This window comes from Anser brachyrhynchus (genome assembly GCF_964034855.1).
Source record: "Anser brachyrhynchus genome assembly, chromosome: 1".
NCBI lineage: Eukaryota > Metazoa > Chordata > Aves > Anseriformes > Anatidae > Anser > Anser brachyrhynchus.
This window is the reverse complement of record NC_137694.1, coordinates 209,038,996-209,054,201: the sequence shown is the minus strand read 5'-3', so window position 1 is coordinate 209,054,201 and position 15,206 is coordinate 209,038,996. Positions and strand designations below refer to the sequence as shown.

Genomic DNA, 15,206 nt, shown 5'->3' with positions numbered 1-15,206 from the left:
GACAGGGAGGGGTTGGGAGTGCAGCTCCTGGCTCCACGCTGCACCACATAAAAATAAAATTCTGTGTCTGAGAGCGGTGTCCAAATGCTCCTTGAAGTCCTTCAGGCTCGGTGCTGTGAGCACTGCCCTGGGGAGGCTGTCCCAGTGCACAACCACCCTAACTTCGCCCTAACACTCAGCCTGACCCTTCCTGTCGTGGCTCCGTGCTGTTCCCTCGGGTCCTGTCGCTGTCCCCAGAGAGCAGAGCTCAGCGCCTGCCCCTCCGCTCCTCTCGTGAGTGAGCTGCAAGCCACCATGAGGCCTCCCCTCAGTCTCCTCATCTCTGGGCTGAACACACCAAATGTCCTCAGCCACCCCCCATACATCTTCCCCTTGAGTCTGGGAGTGACATTGGGTGTCAGGATTGGTGCTGGGGTGTTACGGGGTCAGGCATGGCGTGGGAGAAAGCATGGGGTTGAGTGCTGTGGGACCAGGAGCAGGGTTGGCTCTTGTGGGCCCACCAGTGGTATTGGGTGGTGGTAGGCTTGGGTGATGTGGGGTTGTTGGGGGGTGTGGGACCAGCAGTGAGGTTGGGTGGCTGCGGGACTGCATATGGAGTTGGGTTGTGTTGGACCTGGGGGATGTGGGGTTGGGTGGTGTGGAGCCACTCTGAGGCCGTACTTGCAGCTACCTGGGCTTCAGCTGCTCCTGGTGACCAGCACCTCCATGCGGAGACAGCCTGTGGTGCTGGTTACATGTCTGTCATTAGTAGTCTCGTGAAGGGTTGGCATTGCCCAAGCGCAGCCCCATCTCCCTCCCTTCATGCTCCTTCTCCGTTTTTACTAGAGCTGAGAAATGCTGTTCCTACAGGGCTCAACATCAACTGCTGCTTCTTCCAGGACAACCCTGGGATATGGTCAAAGAGACGTGGGGATCTGGCTCACACTGGATCTGGGTGATCTTTTAGGGTCTCTCTTGTCATTCCTTTGCATCTCCTCTGCGGCAACGGGCAGTGTGCTGGGTAGTCCCCCGTGCCAATCTACGCATCAGCACAGGTTTAACCCTATTGATCTGATTTGTGAAAGGTTCCCCCACAGGGCCAGAAGCACGGTGTTTGTGGGTGCATTAAGGTAGGAAGAAAGTGTGCAGCAGCCCTCATGCCAACAGTTCCCTTGAATCGCGCAGAAGCCACTTCAAAATGTACCAGCTTAGCCCTCTTCCAGGCAGGTGCCATCTCCAAACAATGTCACTGGGGGTGGTGTCACCTTCCAGGTACAACGTGCTCTTCTAGAGGAACACACTCCATTTGATAGTTCTGCCAGCCTAGAGGGCAGATATGTGCAAAGAAGATGCTTTTTTTGGTTGCTTACAGCAAACCTTTGTCCTTCTAGGAGTAGTACTCATAGGGGCAGCTGGAAATCATGTTAATAATAAGTTAAACTTATTTTTTCCTGTACATCAGCAATACACTAAGGTTTGTTCAAAAATGAATACTCTGTATTACACGTTTGAAACGTGAATGAGCTACAACATTTAAAATGGCTTGGATTATTTAGAAAAGCGTATTTTCTACAATGACACTATTTTTTGTGAGCTCCCTATAATTCTCAGTTGTGGAGACTTCTTGGGAAGCATTGCAACGACACGCTGTGTAGAATCCTAAGAGGAAAAGCTATAGATTCAGCAGAGATCACTGCATGGAAATGTATGTCAGGCTGAGCATCTACTGCTTCATTCACATTTTATTTACTGTCTTCTAAAATACATATTAGTAACAGTTCACAGGAGACTTACAGGCAGATAAATGCAACCAGATTTTCAAGTGTGATACCCTACAGGGTCTCTATAAAAGTGGTAAGAAAGTAAAACCATCTTTTGACACTTTCCAAAAAGCATTCATTCAAAACTATAGCTCTTAGTGAATCAGGGACCAAGTTCTGATCAACAGAAAAATCCTGAAAAATCCCAAATTGGGGATAGGAACGAGAAAATAAGAGGGAGGGGAATGGAAAGAGGAGGAAGAGAAAATAAATTATTTACTCCACGGAGCCCTCCCCTGTAGCTCCTTTTTTTTTTTTTTTTTTTTTTAATTTTCTGAATCCATAGGAAAACCATTGCTCCTATTATTCCTGAGTGAATCTGACAGCATGATCTGCATACTTATGTCTGATCCAGCCCTTCTCACATAGAATACCTACATGTCTGACTGTACTAATTCACGTACGAGACTTTTACTGGGAGCATCACATATTAATTAGCACTGCTTGTACCCTGCACGTTTGTGACCAGCAGTGTGTGGGTAAAGGAGATATTAAAGAATTTTGCTCGTACCACAAGGACAGTTTCATATTCCCAAAGACATGGAAATTCTGAGCAGTGACACCAAGTTAAAAGGGATGGGGTGAAAACGAAGCTTCCAAAAGAAGTCTTCTTCATAACTTCTCCATTTATCTGTGAAGTATCAGAAGATCATAGATTTATTTTACACAGCCCATGGCATGGGATGAAGGCAGTGTTTATCAACCCTTTGAACTTTATGTACAGACCCCACCAGCCTTCTCCAGAGTGGGAATAAATCTGATTGATTGCAGATACTTACTGCCAGTAAACTCAAGTAGCAATTTATATTCGGCATCCAAGTTAAAATATGGGTAACTACAGCAGTGCATATGTTTGGCGATTTAAAGCACGTGCAAATTTAAGCAAAGCTGTCTGCATCTGACAGGGTACTAGCATAACTGTTGGCATGGACAATATTTAAGTTGCTTAATAGGAGATTAAAACTGGAGAGGACCAGTGAGTCATTTTAATCACAGCCTTTTTCCACAACAAAATCTTTGTCTCCATTGTTTACCTTGCTGTTTTCTTTTCCTGAACACACCTAGATTCTTTATTCTCTCCCTTCACAATCTTATTAATTTAAGAATTCTTCCAGGTTTAACATTTTACATCTTTTATTTCCCTACCACCACGTGCAGAAACAAACACTCCTCTCACTGTCTCCTAATGACTCTGAACAACAGCAGCATGACCCAAAGACATCTTAGTATTTAGGTATGGTTTCAGTCCTTTTATCATAACTGGACATTATTAGACAATTAAGAGATATCAAGCCAAAAAACACATAAGATAAATCCATGACTGATTCTTTCTGGACTCCACTAAGATGCTTTATAATAATCTTTCTGTCTTATAAGAAATCCCACTGTGCCATGGACATGCACATGTCTGAAAATGCCATTATGGTACAGCTAATAACTTATTTATCATCTGCCCTAACTCTGATGTTTTTCTGCTCTAAAACTATTGATCTCTCTACCCAGCCACTCTCTCAGCATTTAGGCCATTAAAAAAAAAAAATAAAGTGCATGTCAGCCTCATTTTATAGATGGAGGTGGTGAAGGGGACAGGCTGACGGCAGAATCAGAACAGGAGATAAGCTCTGAGGTGTGGAAGAAACCATCCTTAAAACTTTAAGGGAAAGAAGGATTCTTTCCTTGTTTTAAGGAAAAAAATAAGTTTGTTCTCAGAGGAAATATTCCACTCCAACAGTGAAATAATTTTTAGATGTTACTGCTAGTAAATGTCAAGTGCTTTCCATGACTAGAGATGAGGTTGTGCTGTATCCTGAGCACTTGATATGGCTTTGTGCATATTCCCTTTTCTTTAACTCAGGAGAACCGCGGAGAACAAGAATCACCAGTGCTACTGACTGGTGAAAGAAAAGCAAGTTACACCCCTAGGGCTCAGAAACAGAAGGTAAGCAAAAGCCAGCCATCAAGATAACAAGGGAACAAATGCTTCAGAGAGAGAATGTGCCTACAAACAGTCATTACAACATAACTCGCAGAGTGCAAAATTAGGGAGCAGCTATAAATTTAGCTTAGCATGTACGTTGAAATAGCAACTACGTTTGTATAACATACGTTTGATTGCAATCCCAGCTGATTCGCTTAGCACTTCTTTCACATCCTTGGTAGCACGCAGAACTGCTGTGGTACTATAAATAATACCTCATTCTCAAAGGTGTTTTATTCCGTTTAACAATTTAGACGTATTTCAAGTTTTTGTGTTCCTCCCAAAGCCTGTTTTCATTCCTGTCTTTACACTGGTTGGAAATTTTGCATCTCTCTGCATATTAATAAATAACAGAGATTTGTGGTCAACCCTACCTTCACCTGATTTAGTTACCTGAGCACAGAAAAATGTCGATTCAAGTGGTCCACCTTTTGCATAACAGCCTGATGGGTTCAGGCACTCCAGATGAAGACCTGGATCAGTTCTCTCCTTGGTCTGTGGAGATTCAAACCCGTATTTCCATCTCAGCAGATTGCCCCAGTTACTAGGGCCACGTTGGGGCACTCTTCATTTCTTGCCCAGATTTTTAAGGAACTATGTGACTGCTTTTAGTGTGGGTTCTGCTACTGTCTGAAGAAAAGAAAAAGGGGTGGGGGCAAAATGGAGGATTAAAGCTCTCTATAAAGCTATGCATAGTGCTTTTGGTGACTCTTAACATGCTTTTCACCAGAAAATGAATGATACAAATCTCTCTCTCTCTTTTTTTTTTTTTTTCTGAAACAGAATGGGGTAGTACCAATCCAGAGCTCTAAGGGGCGTAGGTCAGACCTTCCCCCCCCTTTTCAAATGAGATTTAAGCACACTGCTCTTGCCCCTTGATGAACTCAAGCTGAAAGGAAACCAATTACAGATTAGTACTCTTAGTCCTGACATACAAGAATTCCCGTTACAAATCATTTAAAATCTACTCTCAAGGGCTTGAGTTTAAAAAATACACGGTTGACATCCCCCAAAAACTGTTATCATAAATTCAGCAAGGGCATACCTATTTGAAGGCATAGATTTGATGAAAGAGGGTTCGGGTATGGTATTTTACAGCTCACAATAATATCACATGCATAGATCATCGCTGTGAATGTCCAATTGACTGGCAAACTCGTGGCAGAAATAAGATTCACATTGGCCTTGCTTTGCTTTGTCAGTGGCATGCGGCAACTCCTGGAACAGACGACTCCTGCTTCACAGTTCAGGGCAGGAGTGGGGAAAAGAAAGTTCTTCCTAATGCAGCTAAACCCAGAAGAATGGTGCCACAAGCTGGAATTTGGCCACAACATACTGGTTACAATCCTCAAGGCTCGCAAAAATGGCCAGGTTTAATGGTTCCAAGGTTTTCGATGGCAGTCAGCGCTTCCTAACAACATGGTCCCACTTCCATCATCATGCTGGTGGGTCTTGCACCAAGGCAGACAGGGCAAGAAGTTTATAGTAGGTTGTTAATAACTACAGAACGTGCATTTTTACCATCAGCATGCTGATTTGTGTTGTTCATGCAATCACAGCTTGGGACAGTAGAAATATATTTCTCTCGCTGTTTTTTACAACAGTACAAAACACTTCTTTATGCTGCTTACGGGTCAGCTTAACACAGCAACAGACTAGCTGCTTTGGGAAACAAGGACATGAGCGATACTGAGCTTTGCAGCCCCCTACCAAGAACTTTTGGAAGCAATAAAGTTACAAATGCAAAAATTGGTTATTGCATTTTCCCTTCTATCTCATTAGAGGTTATGGGAAATGTTCTGGAGGGTCTCTCATGCACACTGGGAGCAATCTGGCTAGGGACACCGAGGATACTTTCAAACATAATTAGCTGAGAATGAACCACCTTGAACGTGGCACAAATGATGCCTAGAGCTAATCATCATTTTGATCATCATAGCACAGGCCAAGCTTTTAGGAAAGGGCTTGATCATTGTCATCACCTCCGTTTTCCTCCTGCCTTGCCTCCCTGACAACTGGACAGTAAATCCAAGCAAGAAGGCAAAATGCTGCCTTAGCAGTCTGACCGTTTCACAAGGACGTAAGAAATGGCTCAATGTGCAGGGGTAGGAAAACTGAGCCCCTGGTTTTATAATTAAAAATAGGGGTACTGACGGAAAAATAGTCCTTTCAGATGGAATCCATCCTACCTCGAGACCATCCCATACGCTCCTGGCACTGCTCAAGGGAGACAAAAGAAGGCTGTGTCCAGGCAGAAGAGGATCAACCATTCAAAATCTATTTGGGGGCCTCTGCCCTCTTGACGTCTTCACCTCTGAGAGTATTCGGGAGCATCCTCAGGACAAATAATAGCGTTGTAAGGGAAAGAAAAGAACCAGTGGTCTTGGATGACTTTGGAATGTAAAGCTTTAAGAGCATCCAAAGCAAAGTTCCCCAACAGACACAATCTTCTCAATTTGTAAGAACATCATTCTCTCTGTTATGGCTTTCTTGGTCGTTCCCAGCATCAGTCACATCATTCAAACACGGCTTCCCTGAAAGCAGAACAGAGCAGGGGCTTCCTCCCAGGGTTCAGGAAAAAAAAACCAAACGAGTCACCTTCAGATGGCGACAGGACAGGATCCGCTACTCGTTTGCAGTTTCCACCGTCCTTTACAGCTATATAGGATGTGTCCATGTGGCGAGGCTTCTTCTCTGCGGAACCAACAAGTTTCTTGCGTGCTCCATGCAGGTGACACGGTAAGACAAGGAAAATGTGCCCCCCTGGGCTGGCCACTGGGTTGTAGCCCCATGGCTTCTTTCACCGCATCAGATCTCCAGCTGCTTTCCAGATCTTGATTACTGAACATTCTCATCGCCCTTGCAGGATAGGTTAAGGACCATCCCATTTTCCAACCGGAAAATGTAGTAAGGGCAGAAGTTACGTGATTTTCCCCACAGTTGTACAGCAGGTTAGAGGTGGAGGCAGAGACAGAACCAATCCTTAATTCAGGCGCTAGACAATATTCCTTCTGTTTAGAATATGGACATATTCTGGAAGATCGCGTCGGTAAATACATTAAAGGAAAATCATCTCCCTGTTAGTGACTCTTAATCCAGGTAAGCACGATTCTGAATTAGGCCGTAAGTGTGTTTTAAAGGGAAACACTTAACCTGTGTTATCTCCACGCTGGCACCACCATAAACAGCCTTTCCTACTTGTATCGAATTAGGCGAATAATCTTATTATTCATGAAATCCGAAGTGTGTGGATGAGAAGAATCTATGCAGAAGCCATCACTCAGGGCTATTTTGAGCACTTCTTCCACAAACACCTGGAAGCTATTGATTTGCTTATTATCAGGCACCACCCAGAGTCTCTTTAAGTTCTGCCGCGTGTACTCCTCTTCGGGAAGGCCTTCCACGCTTGCAACCCAATCTAAGGTCAAATGGTTGGGGTCCTGCAGGTAGCTGGATATGGAAGAGAGGTTTCCGTTGAAGCAGTAGTAAAGTTTGGAACCGAGAAGCTTCAGGAACAGACACGATGTGGAGAAGATATTAGCGCTGAACACTTCCATGTTGGAGGAGGACAGGCTGTAGATCTGGGGCGCTTCTCGAACGGTGAAGTGAACGGTCTGGGTCTTCTGATCGAGGGTGATGTTGAGCATGGCGTTTTTCTCTGCTTTGGAAAGCTCCACCTCCTTCTCCTGCAAGGCCTCAATCAGAGGCTGGATTTGATAAAAATCTACCTCCCGCCGAAGCAAGCCCATTTCCTGAAAGTCTTCAGGGAGGTCCAAGTGAGAAGTTCTTAAGAAGTTGAGGATATAGCGGAAGATTTTGCCATCTCTGTCGATAAAGCAGTTGCCTTGGCTGTCCTTCTTGGTTGGCATCTTCCCACTAAACATGGCCCCCAGCATGGAGTCTGGAAAGCTAGTCAGGGTGGACAGAGAGGTGGTATAGAGTTTTCCTCCAACATTGAGCGTGATGGGTTCTGACATGATGGAAAAGTCACGGTGCTGGGACTAATTCTAAAAAATAAAGCAAATAAAAAAAAAATCCAACACCACACATTCAGCTGCATTAACCTGCTCAAAATGAACAGGGAAAAAAAGAGTACTAAATATATCTGGGTAACCACATGGCAATAATTCATCATAGGAATTGGAACTTGGGAAATACTGTTGGAGGATGTATCTTGAGAAGAAACTTAAGGATGTTTTTTCTCCTAAGAGTCTTTAATAGGGCTTTGTTTAATTTAATTTAGTGCCAGAAATCATGGGTCTTCCAAAGCTTTACAGTCATGTTAAATGTGAAATCTCTCCCATAGGTGCCTACAGCAGAACGACTACCGACTTCAAGAGTTATATCCTAGGCTCACCTGATCTCATCTCCCTCATCACCACAGGATTTAGAGGAAACAGAAAGGCAGGACAAGAACCGGACACATTCCCAATATCTTCCATTGCATATCAAGATGTAATTAAAGCTACAAAGCTGTGGTGGCAGAATCCCCCTAGTACACATTCGTGTGCAGTCATCCTACCAGGGAGCCAGCGAGCTGTGCTGCCATAAGCGCTTCCATTCAGAAAAAAATAAATAAATAATAATAAAAAAAAAAATCAGACTTTCACATTCCAACATACTTTGCCTTAGAAAACATTTCCTAATTAATTACGGCCATATCCTCAGTTGACGTAGCTTCTGTGCAGCTCCTCTGCAATCAGCTGAGACAAACAGGATGTGATTTTATGATGCAGTTAAGCATCATTGCCTCTGGAGGGAACACACCTCCCTTCACCAGCTACCATACTTTCATACTCCTTACACCAGCTCTAGCACTTTTTCTGACCCCACGCTAAACCTATTTAGAGAGCAAGCTTATCATTTTCTATTCAGGGTATGTTTCTGCTACACGTTGGAACCAGACGAGGATCTGCAAATCTGGCTGCTTCATTGCACATCTGTTTTTCCTTGTTTGCTGGATCCAAATCCATCAACAAGTTAATTCCCAGCTTTATTTTGACTATTTAAAAAACAGCAGGGAACCCATCAGTATTTGCTGCAGAGATATGAGGTAGCTCTTGCTGTAGTAGCTATGGTCATCCAACAGAAAGCAGCCAAACAGCTGCCTTAAAATTAAGTTTATTAAGCCTAAATCGTCATGGAATAATCATAGACAGGAAAACATTGTTATCAGCTCTGCAGTCACAGCAAAATACAGGTTGGAAGAACTTCATCGTGTGCTGTAATATCGATTTTATGGCTGCTCAAACCCGAATAATGTTGGTAATAGCACCCTAAAACGACTACACCTCTAGGCAGCAAGCATATTTTCCCGTGAAAAACTCACCCACACTAAAGTAGCGAATGAACAGATCGAAGGAGAATCTGCATTTCACTTCAAGTATAACATTCCCTTAGCCCTTTAGCCCATGTTGGCCCTCAGCACACAGCGTATATGTCACTGCACAGTAATTAGGGGAAATAATCAGATCTGTAAATCCACTGAGGGCTTTGCTTGTGTAACTCTTAGCACCCAGTAAAACTGGAAAATAAAGACGCATGTGTAAAGCAACACAACACCCACTCCGCCCCCATGACCAAAGACCGTCCTTGTTACCAACTTCAGCCAAGAACACCCCGAAAAAGAAGCTATTTGTTTCAGTGTTAACCTCCCCTCAGCACTGTAGTCTCAGCATACTTCCCACTCTTGAAGGCTTCAACCCAAATTAGAGTCAAGAGCTGTTTAAACCCATCATATATAGGCTCCAACTGGTCTAATTCTGTTGAACGAGTGGCTGCCGTGTATTTTTTCCCCTAAGGGCTTGCAATACGCCTGTAAAAGTGTTGCTACAAACACAATCTGACATTCACAAAACCAGCCCCAAATGCATATATTTTTTTTCAAGTTTCATCCAAGAACAGAAGTGTTCCCAACATCTCCCTGCAAATAACGCAGACTGCAGAGGCAGGACTGACACCTCCCGGCAGTGCCGGTGGCCATGGCTGGCAGCCCCCGGAGCCTCCTCTGCTCCAGGCCCAGCAGCCCCAGCTCTCGCAGCCTCTCCTCACGGCAGAGGTGCTCCAGGCCCTTCGGCACCTCGGGGGCCCTGCGCTGGGCTCTCCCCAGGGTGCCCAGCTCTGGCTGGCGCTGGGGGGCCCAGCGCTGGGCCCAGCACTGCAGGTGGTGTGGTCAAAGATCAGTCTCTGCTGCTTTTCCCTTACAAACTCCTAAATATGAAGTAAAGCAGATGAAACAGGTTGTGAGCTCTCTCTTTGCTCGCCCAACCAGCATGGCAGCGCCCTGGTTTATCAGACCTGGCTGCTTTGCTAACCTAACATAAAGGCTCTCCACGAATGCAGCACAGAGTTCACTGCTGCTTGGTGGCATTTGCACGAAGATGAGGTTCCAGGAGAGCATCTGGCTTGGACGTGGGTGGCTATAACCTGCAGTCCCCAAGGACAAGTACGAATTGGGTTATAGTTCTTGGAAGCGGAGAATTACAGTAAAGCCTTTTGTGTAGCTGCTCCCAAAGCAGTACTTAAAATTCAGTCACATTAGATCACCTAGAGATCTAATTTGAGAGCTGACGATGTGGATTTCACCAAAGAGCACAGTATTATTATGTGCTTTTAGAGTGATCTGTGTTTAAATACATTTTTCTTTCAAAAAATAGATGTAATTTAGTGTTATGGAGATAAAAAAATAAAAACCTACAGTTATTTAAAGACATAATCTTTTCAGATCATGTAAATTGAGAGAAACTAGCGTTGCTTCACGGTGATTTTTTTATTGAGAAGTCCAACTTCTGAGTCAAAGCTGCTGCTTGAGCATCTGAGCATTTCAGCAGACCAGGGTTTGTAAATTTTAAGTTGGGTTTTACTGGCAGGAGCATCCTCAGCAGATGCAAAGCAACCATTTCTATAAGGACCTTCTACTCCAGAAGTTGAGCTCAGCAAATAATTGGCCTGAACCTGAGAGAGTCATGGGGTTGACACAGCAGGAAGCCAGGAAACAATGTGGGAAATGACAAAATCTACCCATTTTCACTTACTGACATCTTCACATATTTATAACCACCAGCTCAGTTCCTTCATTATCTGCAATGCTTCCTTTGTTTAATAAATTTAAATGCAAAACAGCTTTGGACAAGCTTATTTCCCCTCTTATTTATTCATCACATTTAAGAGTGCTTTAATTAGATAAGAAATAAAATTCTGCATTATAATTTAATGGAGTACAGGTTTCACACAACTTGGAAAAAAAAAACCACACGTGTACAAGTAGTCATCCAAAAATGCATCATTCATGATGTTTCTCCTTAAGTAAAAATGGTGCAAATGGCACAACTATTGCTAAGTATTTAACCTCTCTGAAAAATGAGCAAAGCTGTAGTTTACCCTTTTTAGCCAGAAAATGCAGGTTGCTGTAAACTTTAAAGTTATGTTTATAACAATTTCAAAAACCGAAAAACAACAGGGACCTTTCCTTAAGGAATATATACATTTGCATATATCTATAAAGCACAGGAAAAGCCATTTTTTAATAGGAGTTTTCTGGTTGCTTATTCGGATAAAAATTGATCATTCCAGTTAAAAATAATCTACCCCGAAACAGCGAGTTGATGAAACACGAGGGATCGAATGTCTGGTTCTGTTTCATAATCTCATTAAATATTTGGAGAAAACTGTCTCTGCATTAACAAAATAAAGATAATACTAGCTTGGCCAAAGGTGGAAATACAGGCAGGGCAGAGAAAAGATACAAAAGATACTAAGCAGATGAGAAAACAAAATGAAGTTTTTATTTGGGAAAAGGTGTAGCAATGCCTTGGTTTCCCTAATAAGTAAACCCAAGCATTTGTTGGGAGTGAGAAAACAAAAGCAGCAGCAATTGGTTACAGACCCAGGTTTCCCTTTACAAGTGGCAGGGAAAGAAAACGAATCCATTTTGGGGGATTTTGGGGAGGCAGCACTTAAGACGGGGTTAACAGGCTGCTCAGAGCATCGTCCAGAGGATCTCGTTAGTGAAATGAATTAAACGCAGAGCAGCAAAGGGCGAGGTCTGTGATGTGGAAGGAGTGCATTTTAATTTTAATTTTAATTCTATATAGATGCCACTGCCCCGCTGATTAATTTTACAGCGTACCCTTCGATTCCCAACCCATAAAACATCCCTCCACAGCTGAAACTTTGGAAACCTGTGTTTAAGGCAGTGAAACACGCAGCTTAGTTAAGAAAGAGCTGCGGAGTAACAACAAGCGGCGAAGCACACACGCAGCAAAAATAAGAGATGAATTATTTAGGTGGGCGCAACGACGAAAGCCAAAGTGGCAATAAAACGAAAGCAAGACGGGGACCGTTTCTGCTAAGCACCAGGAAGAAGAGCCGGACTAAAAAAACCTCCCTGGCTTTTGAGTATTGCCCAAGAGAGCCGGTGAGAGCCGCGGCGGCTGCAGAAACGCAGCGTGAGGCCGGCCAGGTAATGCGCTGCAGGAAGCAGCTCTGTGCCGGGAGGGGCCGGATTGATTTGGGGTAAAAAGGAGGGATGAAAAAAAATAAATATCCAAGCAGCCGGAGACTTCAGACACGGTTCGGCGGGAGGAGATGGTTGTTCCCAGCACCGGGCTCCAGTCTGCTTTGTTAGCGTGCGTTAATGTCAAATAAATAATCAGCCAAAGGCTGATCGGGTTTGGGCTCTGTTCCCAATTCCCCACGCTTTGCACCAGCGTGTCTGGCTACAACAGAGCACGTCAGTTTGGGGTGAAAATCCTGCTTTCTACGAAACATCCGAGTCCTGCGGAAAAACATTCGTTAGGCTGCGAAATCTGGGTTCAGGTGGAGGCACCGGCCCTGCGGTCGCCTCGTCCCTTTTCTAGTGGGTGATTTTGTAGGGGAAAGCAAGACCCTCAGCTAGGAATTTGTGTTACGGGGACTTCAGAAAAAGCACTTTGACGTCCAGGAGTCATCCTACAGTGATAGCTTGGAGAAAAGTCATAATGAAGAATGACAAAGGGAAAGTGGAAATAAAATAAGAAGGATTTAGAAGAGAAAAATAAAACTCGGCTCACGGCAGCCAGCTGGCATCACGTGAGAGATGGGTTTAAGGAAGGATTTGGGATAAAATGTGTTATAAGGAGGGGCTTAATCCTCCCCTGGGGTGCCACTGATGCACTTACTGACCTCAGCTGATGCTCAGCTCCGGCAGGTTAAACGTTTGCAACACGCCTTCTACACACTACGTGCTTATTTACAGTAATCCTACAGAGGAAATCCCACGTTTTCCCGTCGCTGCAGCATGGAAATCAATCCCGCCTCGGTCTGGCCGCCGGGCCGAGCACGAGGAGCTCTGCCAGCCTCTGCAATACGCGGAGAGCTGCGGGAGGGGACTCCAGCTCCCGGCAGGCACCGTGCAGGAAACGCCACCTCACCCTTCCCCTATAGCCTCGAGGAAACATCCCTGGCCGTCTGCTGCCTGCTGCAATACCGGGGAAAAGCCCACCAGTGACTCAAATTTTGTTTTCTAATCACGCTGCATTAAACACGGGAATACCCCTTTGCTGATGAGATGATAGGGAAGCATGAACACAAGTTTCCTAACATCCCCGGCTCGCTGGCGGGGCCGATGCTGCTCCTCCATCCCTTCCAGGGCCAGGACCCTCCTTCCCTGGGGTCCGGAGCATCTCCTGGCAGGAGGTCCAGGCTGCTGCTGCTTGCTGAGGGATGGAGGCGACCGCGAAAGGCTGCACCTGCAGATGCTGAATTTAAGCAACGTGGAGCTCTGGGCAAAAAGAAGGGGGGTGGGAGGTGGGGGAAGGAAAATATGGCCGGTGCACAGTGAGGGGAAGAAAATATAAAACAAAGGTCAGGTTCACACTGAGAGACGAGGAATGAGAGCGTCAGCACGCGGTGGGGAGAAGGGAAAAGAAATGAAGGTGACAGCTACTGAAGGGGAACATAGAAGACAAGATGGAGGGGGACGGGGAGCGCAGAGCCAGAGAGATGCGGCTGCGGGGATGCTCAGGGAATAAAAGCCAGGGTGTGAGGGCTCTCAGCACCCTCCTGGCTGTGACCTCCGAAATCTGCAGGCCATGCTGGCAAAGCAGATCGCCAGGAGGGCAGGGAGGGAGCCTGTGCCACCGTAATGCTAGCCCCGGTAAAGGTTTGCCCTGGTTTTTCACGGCCAAGCGTCTGCACCGCTGGAGTACCTTCCAGATACTCATTTCTTTGCTGATCCTGCAGACGTGGAAGGCGACCACCTGCGTCCCGCTGAGCGATCGCCAACCCGCGCCCCAAAAAGTGCTCAGAAACCGCACGAACGAAGTAGGGGCCAGCCAGGATCCCACCCGGCCGCCCGCAGAGCCGGCTGTGGGGCGCGCAGGGCTCGCTCTGCGTTCCCCAAAGTGCTGAAAATCCGTGAAATGCAGAAAAATCGGATTGGGGAAAGGGGGGGGGGGGGCAAAGTTTGCCGGGCGCTGCTGCGCCACGCTGAGAGGCACCGTGGGGATGGCTCCTCCCTGCACAGCCGGGAATTCCCTAAAGCAGAATGAAATGCTAAAATCATCCTAATAGTCATAATAACAACGGTAGTGGTAGTAGGAATAATGGGAATAAATCCAATACACCCTCCCCGCATCCCAAAGCCCTTCTCCCTCTGGCCTCTCTGGCCCAGCAGGCAGCTCCCCCCCCCCCCCCCAAAAAAAAAAAAATAAATCCCACCCGTGCCTCAGTTTCCCCAGCTCGGGGTGGGATTGGGAAGGGGGTGACCCCAACCCATCCCACTCCCCCCTAATGGGGTGGCTCCCCCCAAGCGCCCGCTGGCCCCGCACCCACCTGCGGCCCCGCCGAGCCCCGTCCCCGCCCGGGCGCCGCAGGAGGAGGAGGAGGAGGAGGAGGAGGAGGAAGCAAGGGGGCGGCGAGCCCGGCTCTCCCGGTGCGGCCAGGGCTGGGATTTGTAGTTCGTCTCCTTCCCTTCGCCCTGCCCCCGGAGCTGCCCGCAGGGCTGCGGCTCTTCTGCCGTAGCGAGGAGCGAAGCAGCCTGGCACGGCTCGGCACGGCTCCGGGGGGGAGGTAACGGGGGGCAGGAGGAGGGGGGGGGAAGATAGGGGTCGGGGCGCTGGGGGGTGGTTTTGGGGTGTAAAAGGGTGGAGGGAGGAAGGAAGGATGCTCTGGGTGAGGGACGCAGGAGGGATGCTCCTGGGAAGGGATGCTCCGAGGGGGGGGATGCTCAGAGAGGGGTTTTTGGGATGCTCCGGGGAAGGGATGCTGGAGGGATGCTCAGAAGGAGGGATGCTCGGGGTTTGGGATGTTTGGGGCTTCAGGATACAGGAGGGATGCTCGAGAGAGGGATGCTGCGGGTCAGGATGCAGGAGGGATGCTCAGGGGTCGGGGTGCAGGAACGGTATTGGGGGATCGGGCTGCTCAGAGGGTGCTCGGGGGTTGGGGTGCTC

General features: G+C 46.6%; 2 protein-coding genes across 4 annotated transcripts in view; one reads left to right on the top strand and one right to left on the bottom strand.

Annotated features, from left to right (window-relative positions):
• Positions 1-1,705: 1,705 nt before the first annotated feature.
• On the bottom strand, positions 1,706-14,691 carry KCTD21 (potassium channel tetramerization domain containing 21). 2 transcript variants are annotated; one of them, XR_013945001.1, is made up of 3 exons: positions 14,590-14,691; positions 4,171-7,784; positions 1,706-2,430 (listed from the first exon to the last, which is right to left on the bottom strand). XR_013945001.1 is itself a non-coding variant. In XM_080576330.1 (2 exons), exon 2 carries the CDS (start codon positions 7,752-7,754, stop codon positions 6,972-6,974), a length of 783 nt encoding a protein of 260 aa, XP_080432456.1. In that variant the 5' UTR covers positions 7,755-7,784; positions 14,590-14,691; the 3' UTR covers positions 1,706-6,971. The 2 variants fall into 2 exon arrangements, 1 of the variants encoding a protein (XP_080432456.1); XM_080576330.1 differs by having other exon boundaries at positions 1,706-7,784.
• The window catches only part of USP35 (ubiquitin specific peptidase 35), a 29,676-nt gene continuing 29,160 nt past the window's right edge, over positions 14,691-15,206 (top strand). The window contains exon 1 of one of the 2 annotated variants that reach the window (XM_080576319.1): positions 14,691-14,826. The gene's annotated coding sequence lies outside the window, so the exon portion shown is untranslated. The remainder of the gene's footprint in view (positions 14,827-15,206) is intronic. The other variant, XM_080576320.1, reaches the window with a different exon arrangement.

Coding starts and splice junctions, on each gene's coding strand:
- KCTD21 (XM_080576330.1), bottom strand. CDS start 7,754: ATGTCAGAACCCATCACGCTCAATGTTGGAGGAAAACTCTATACCACC.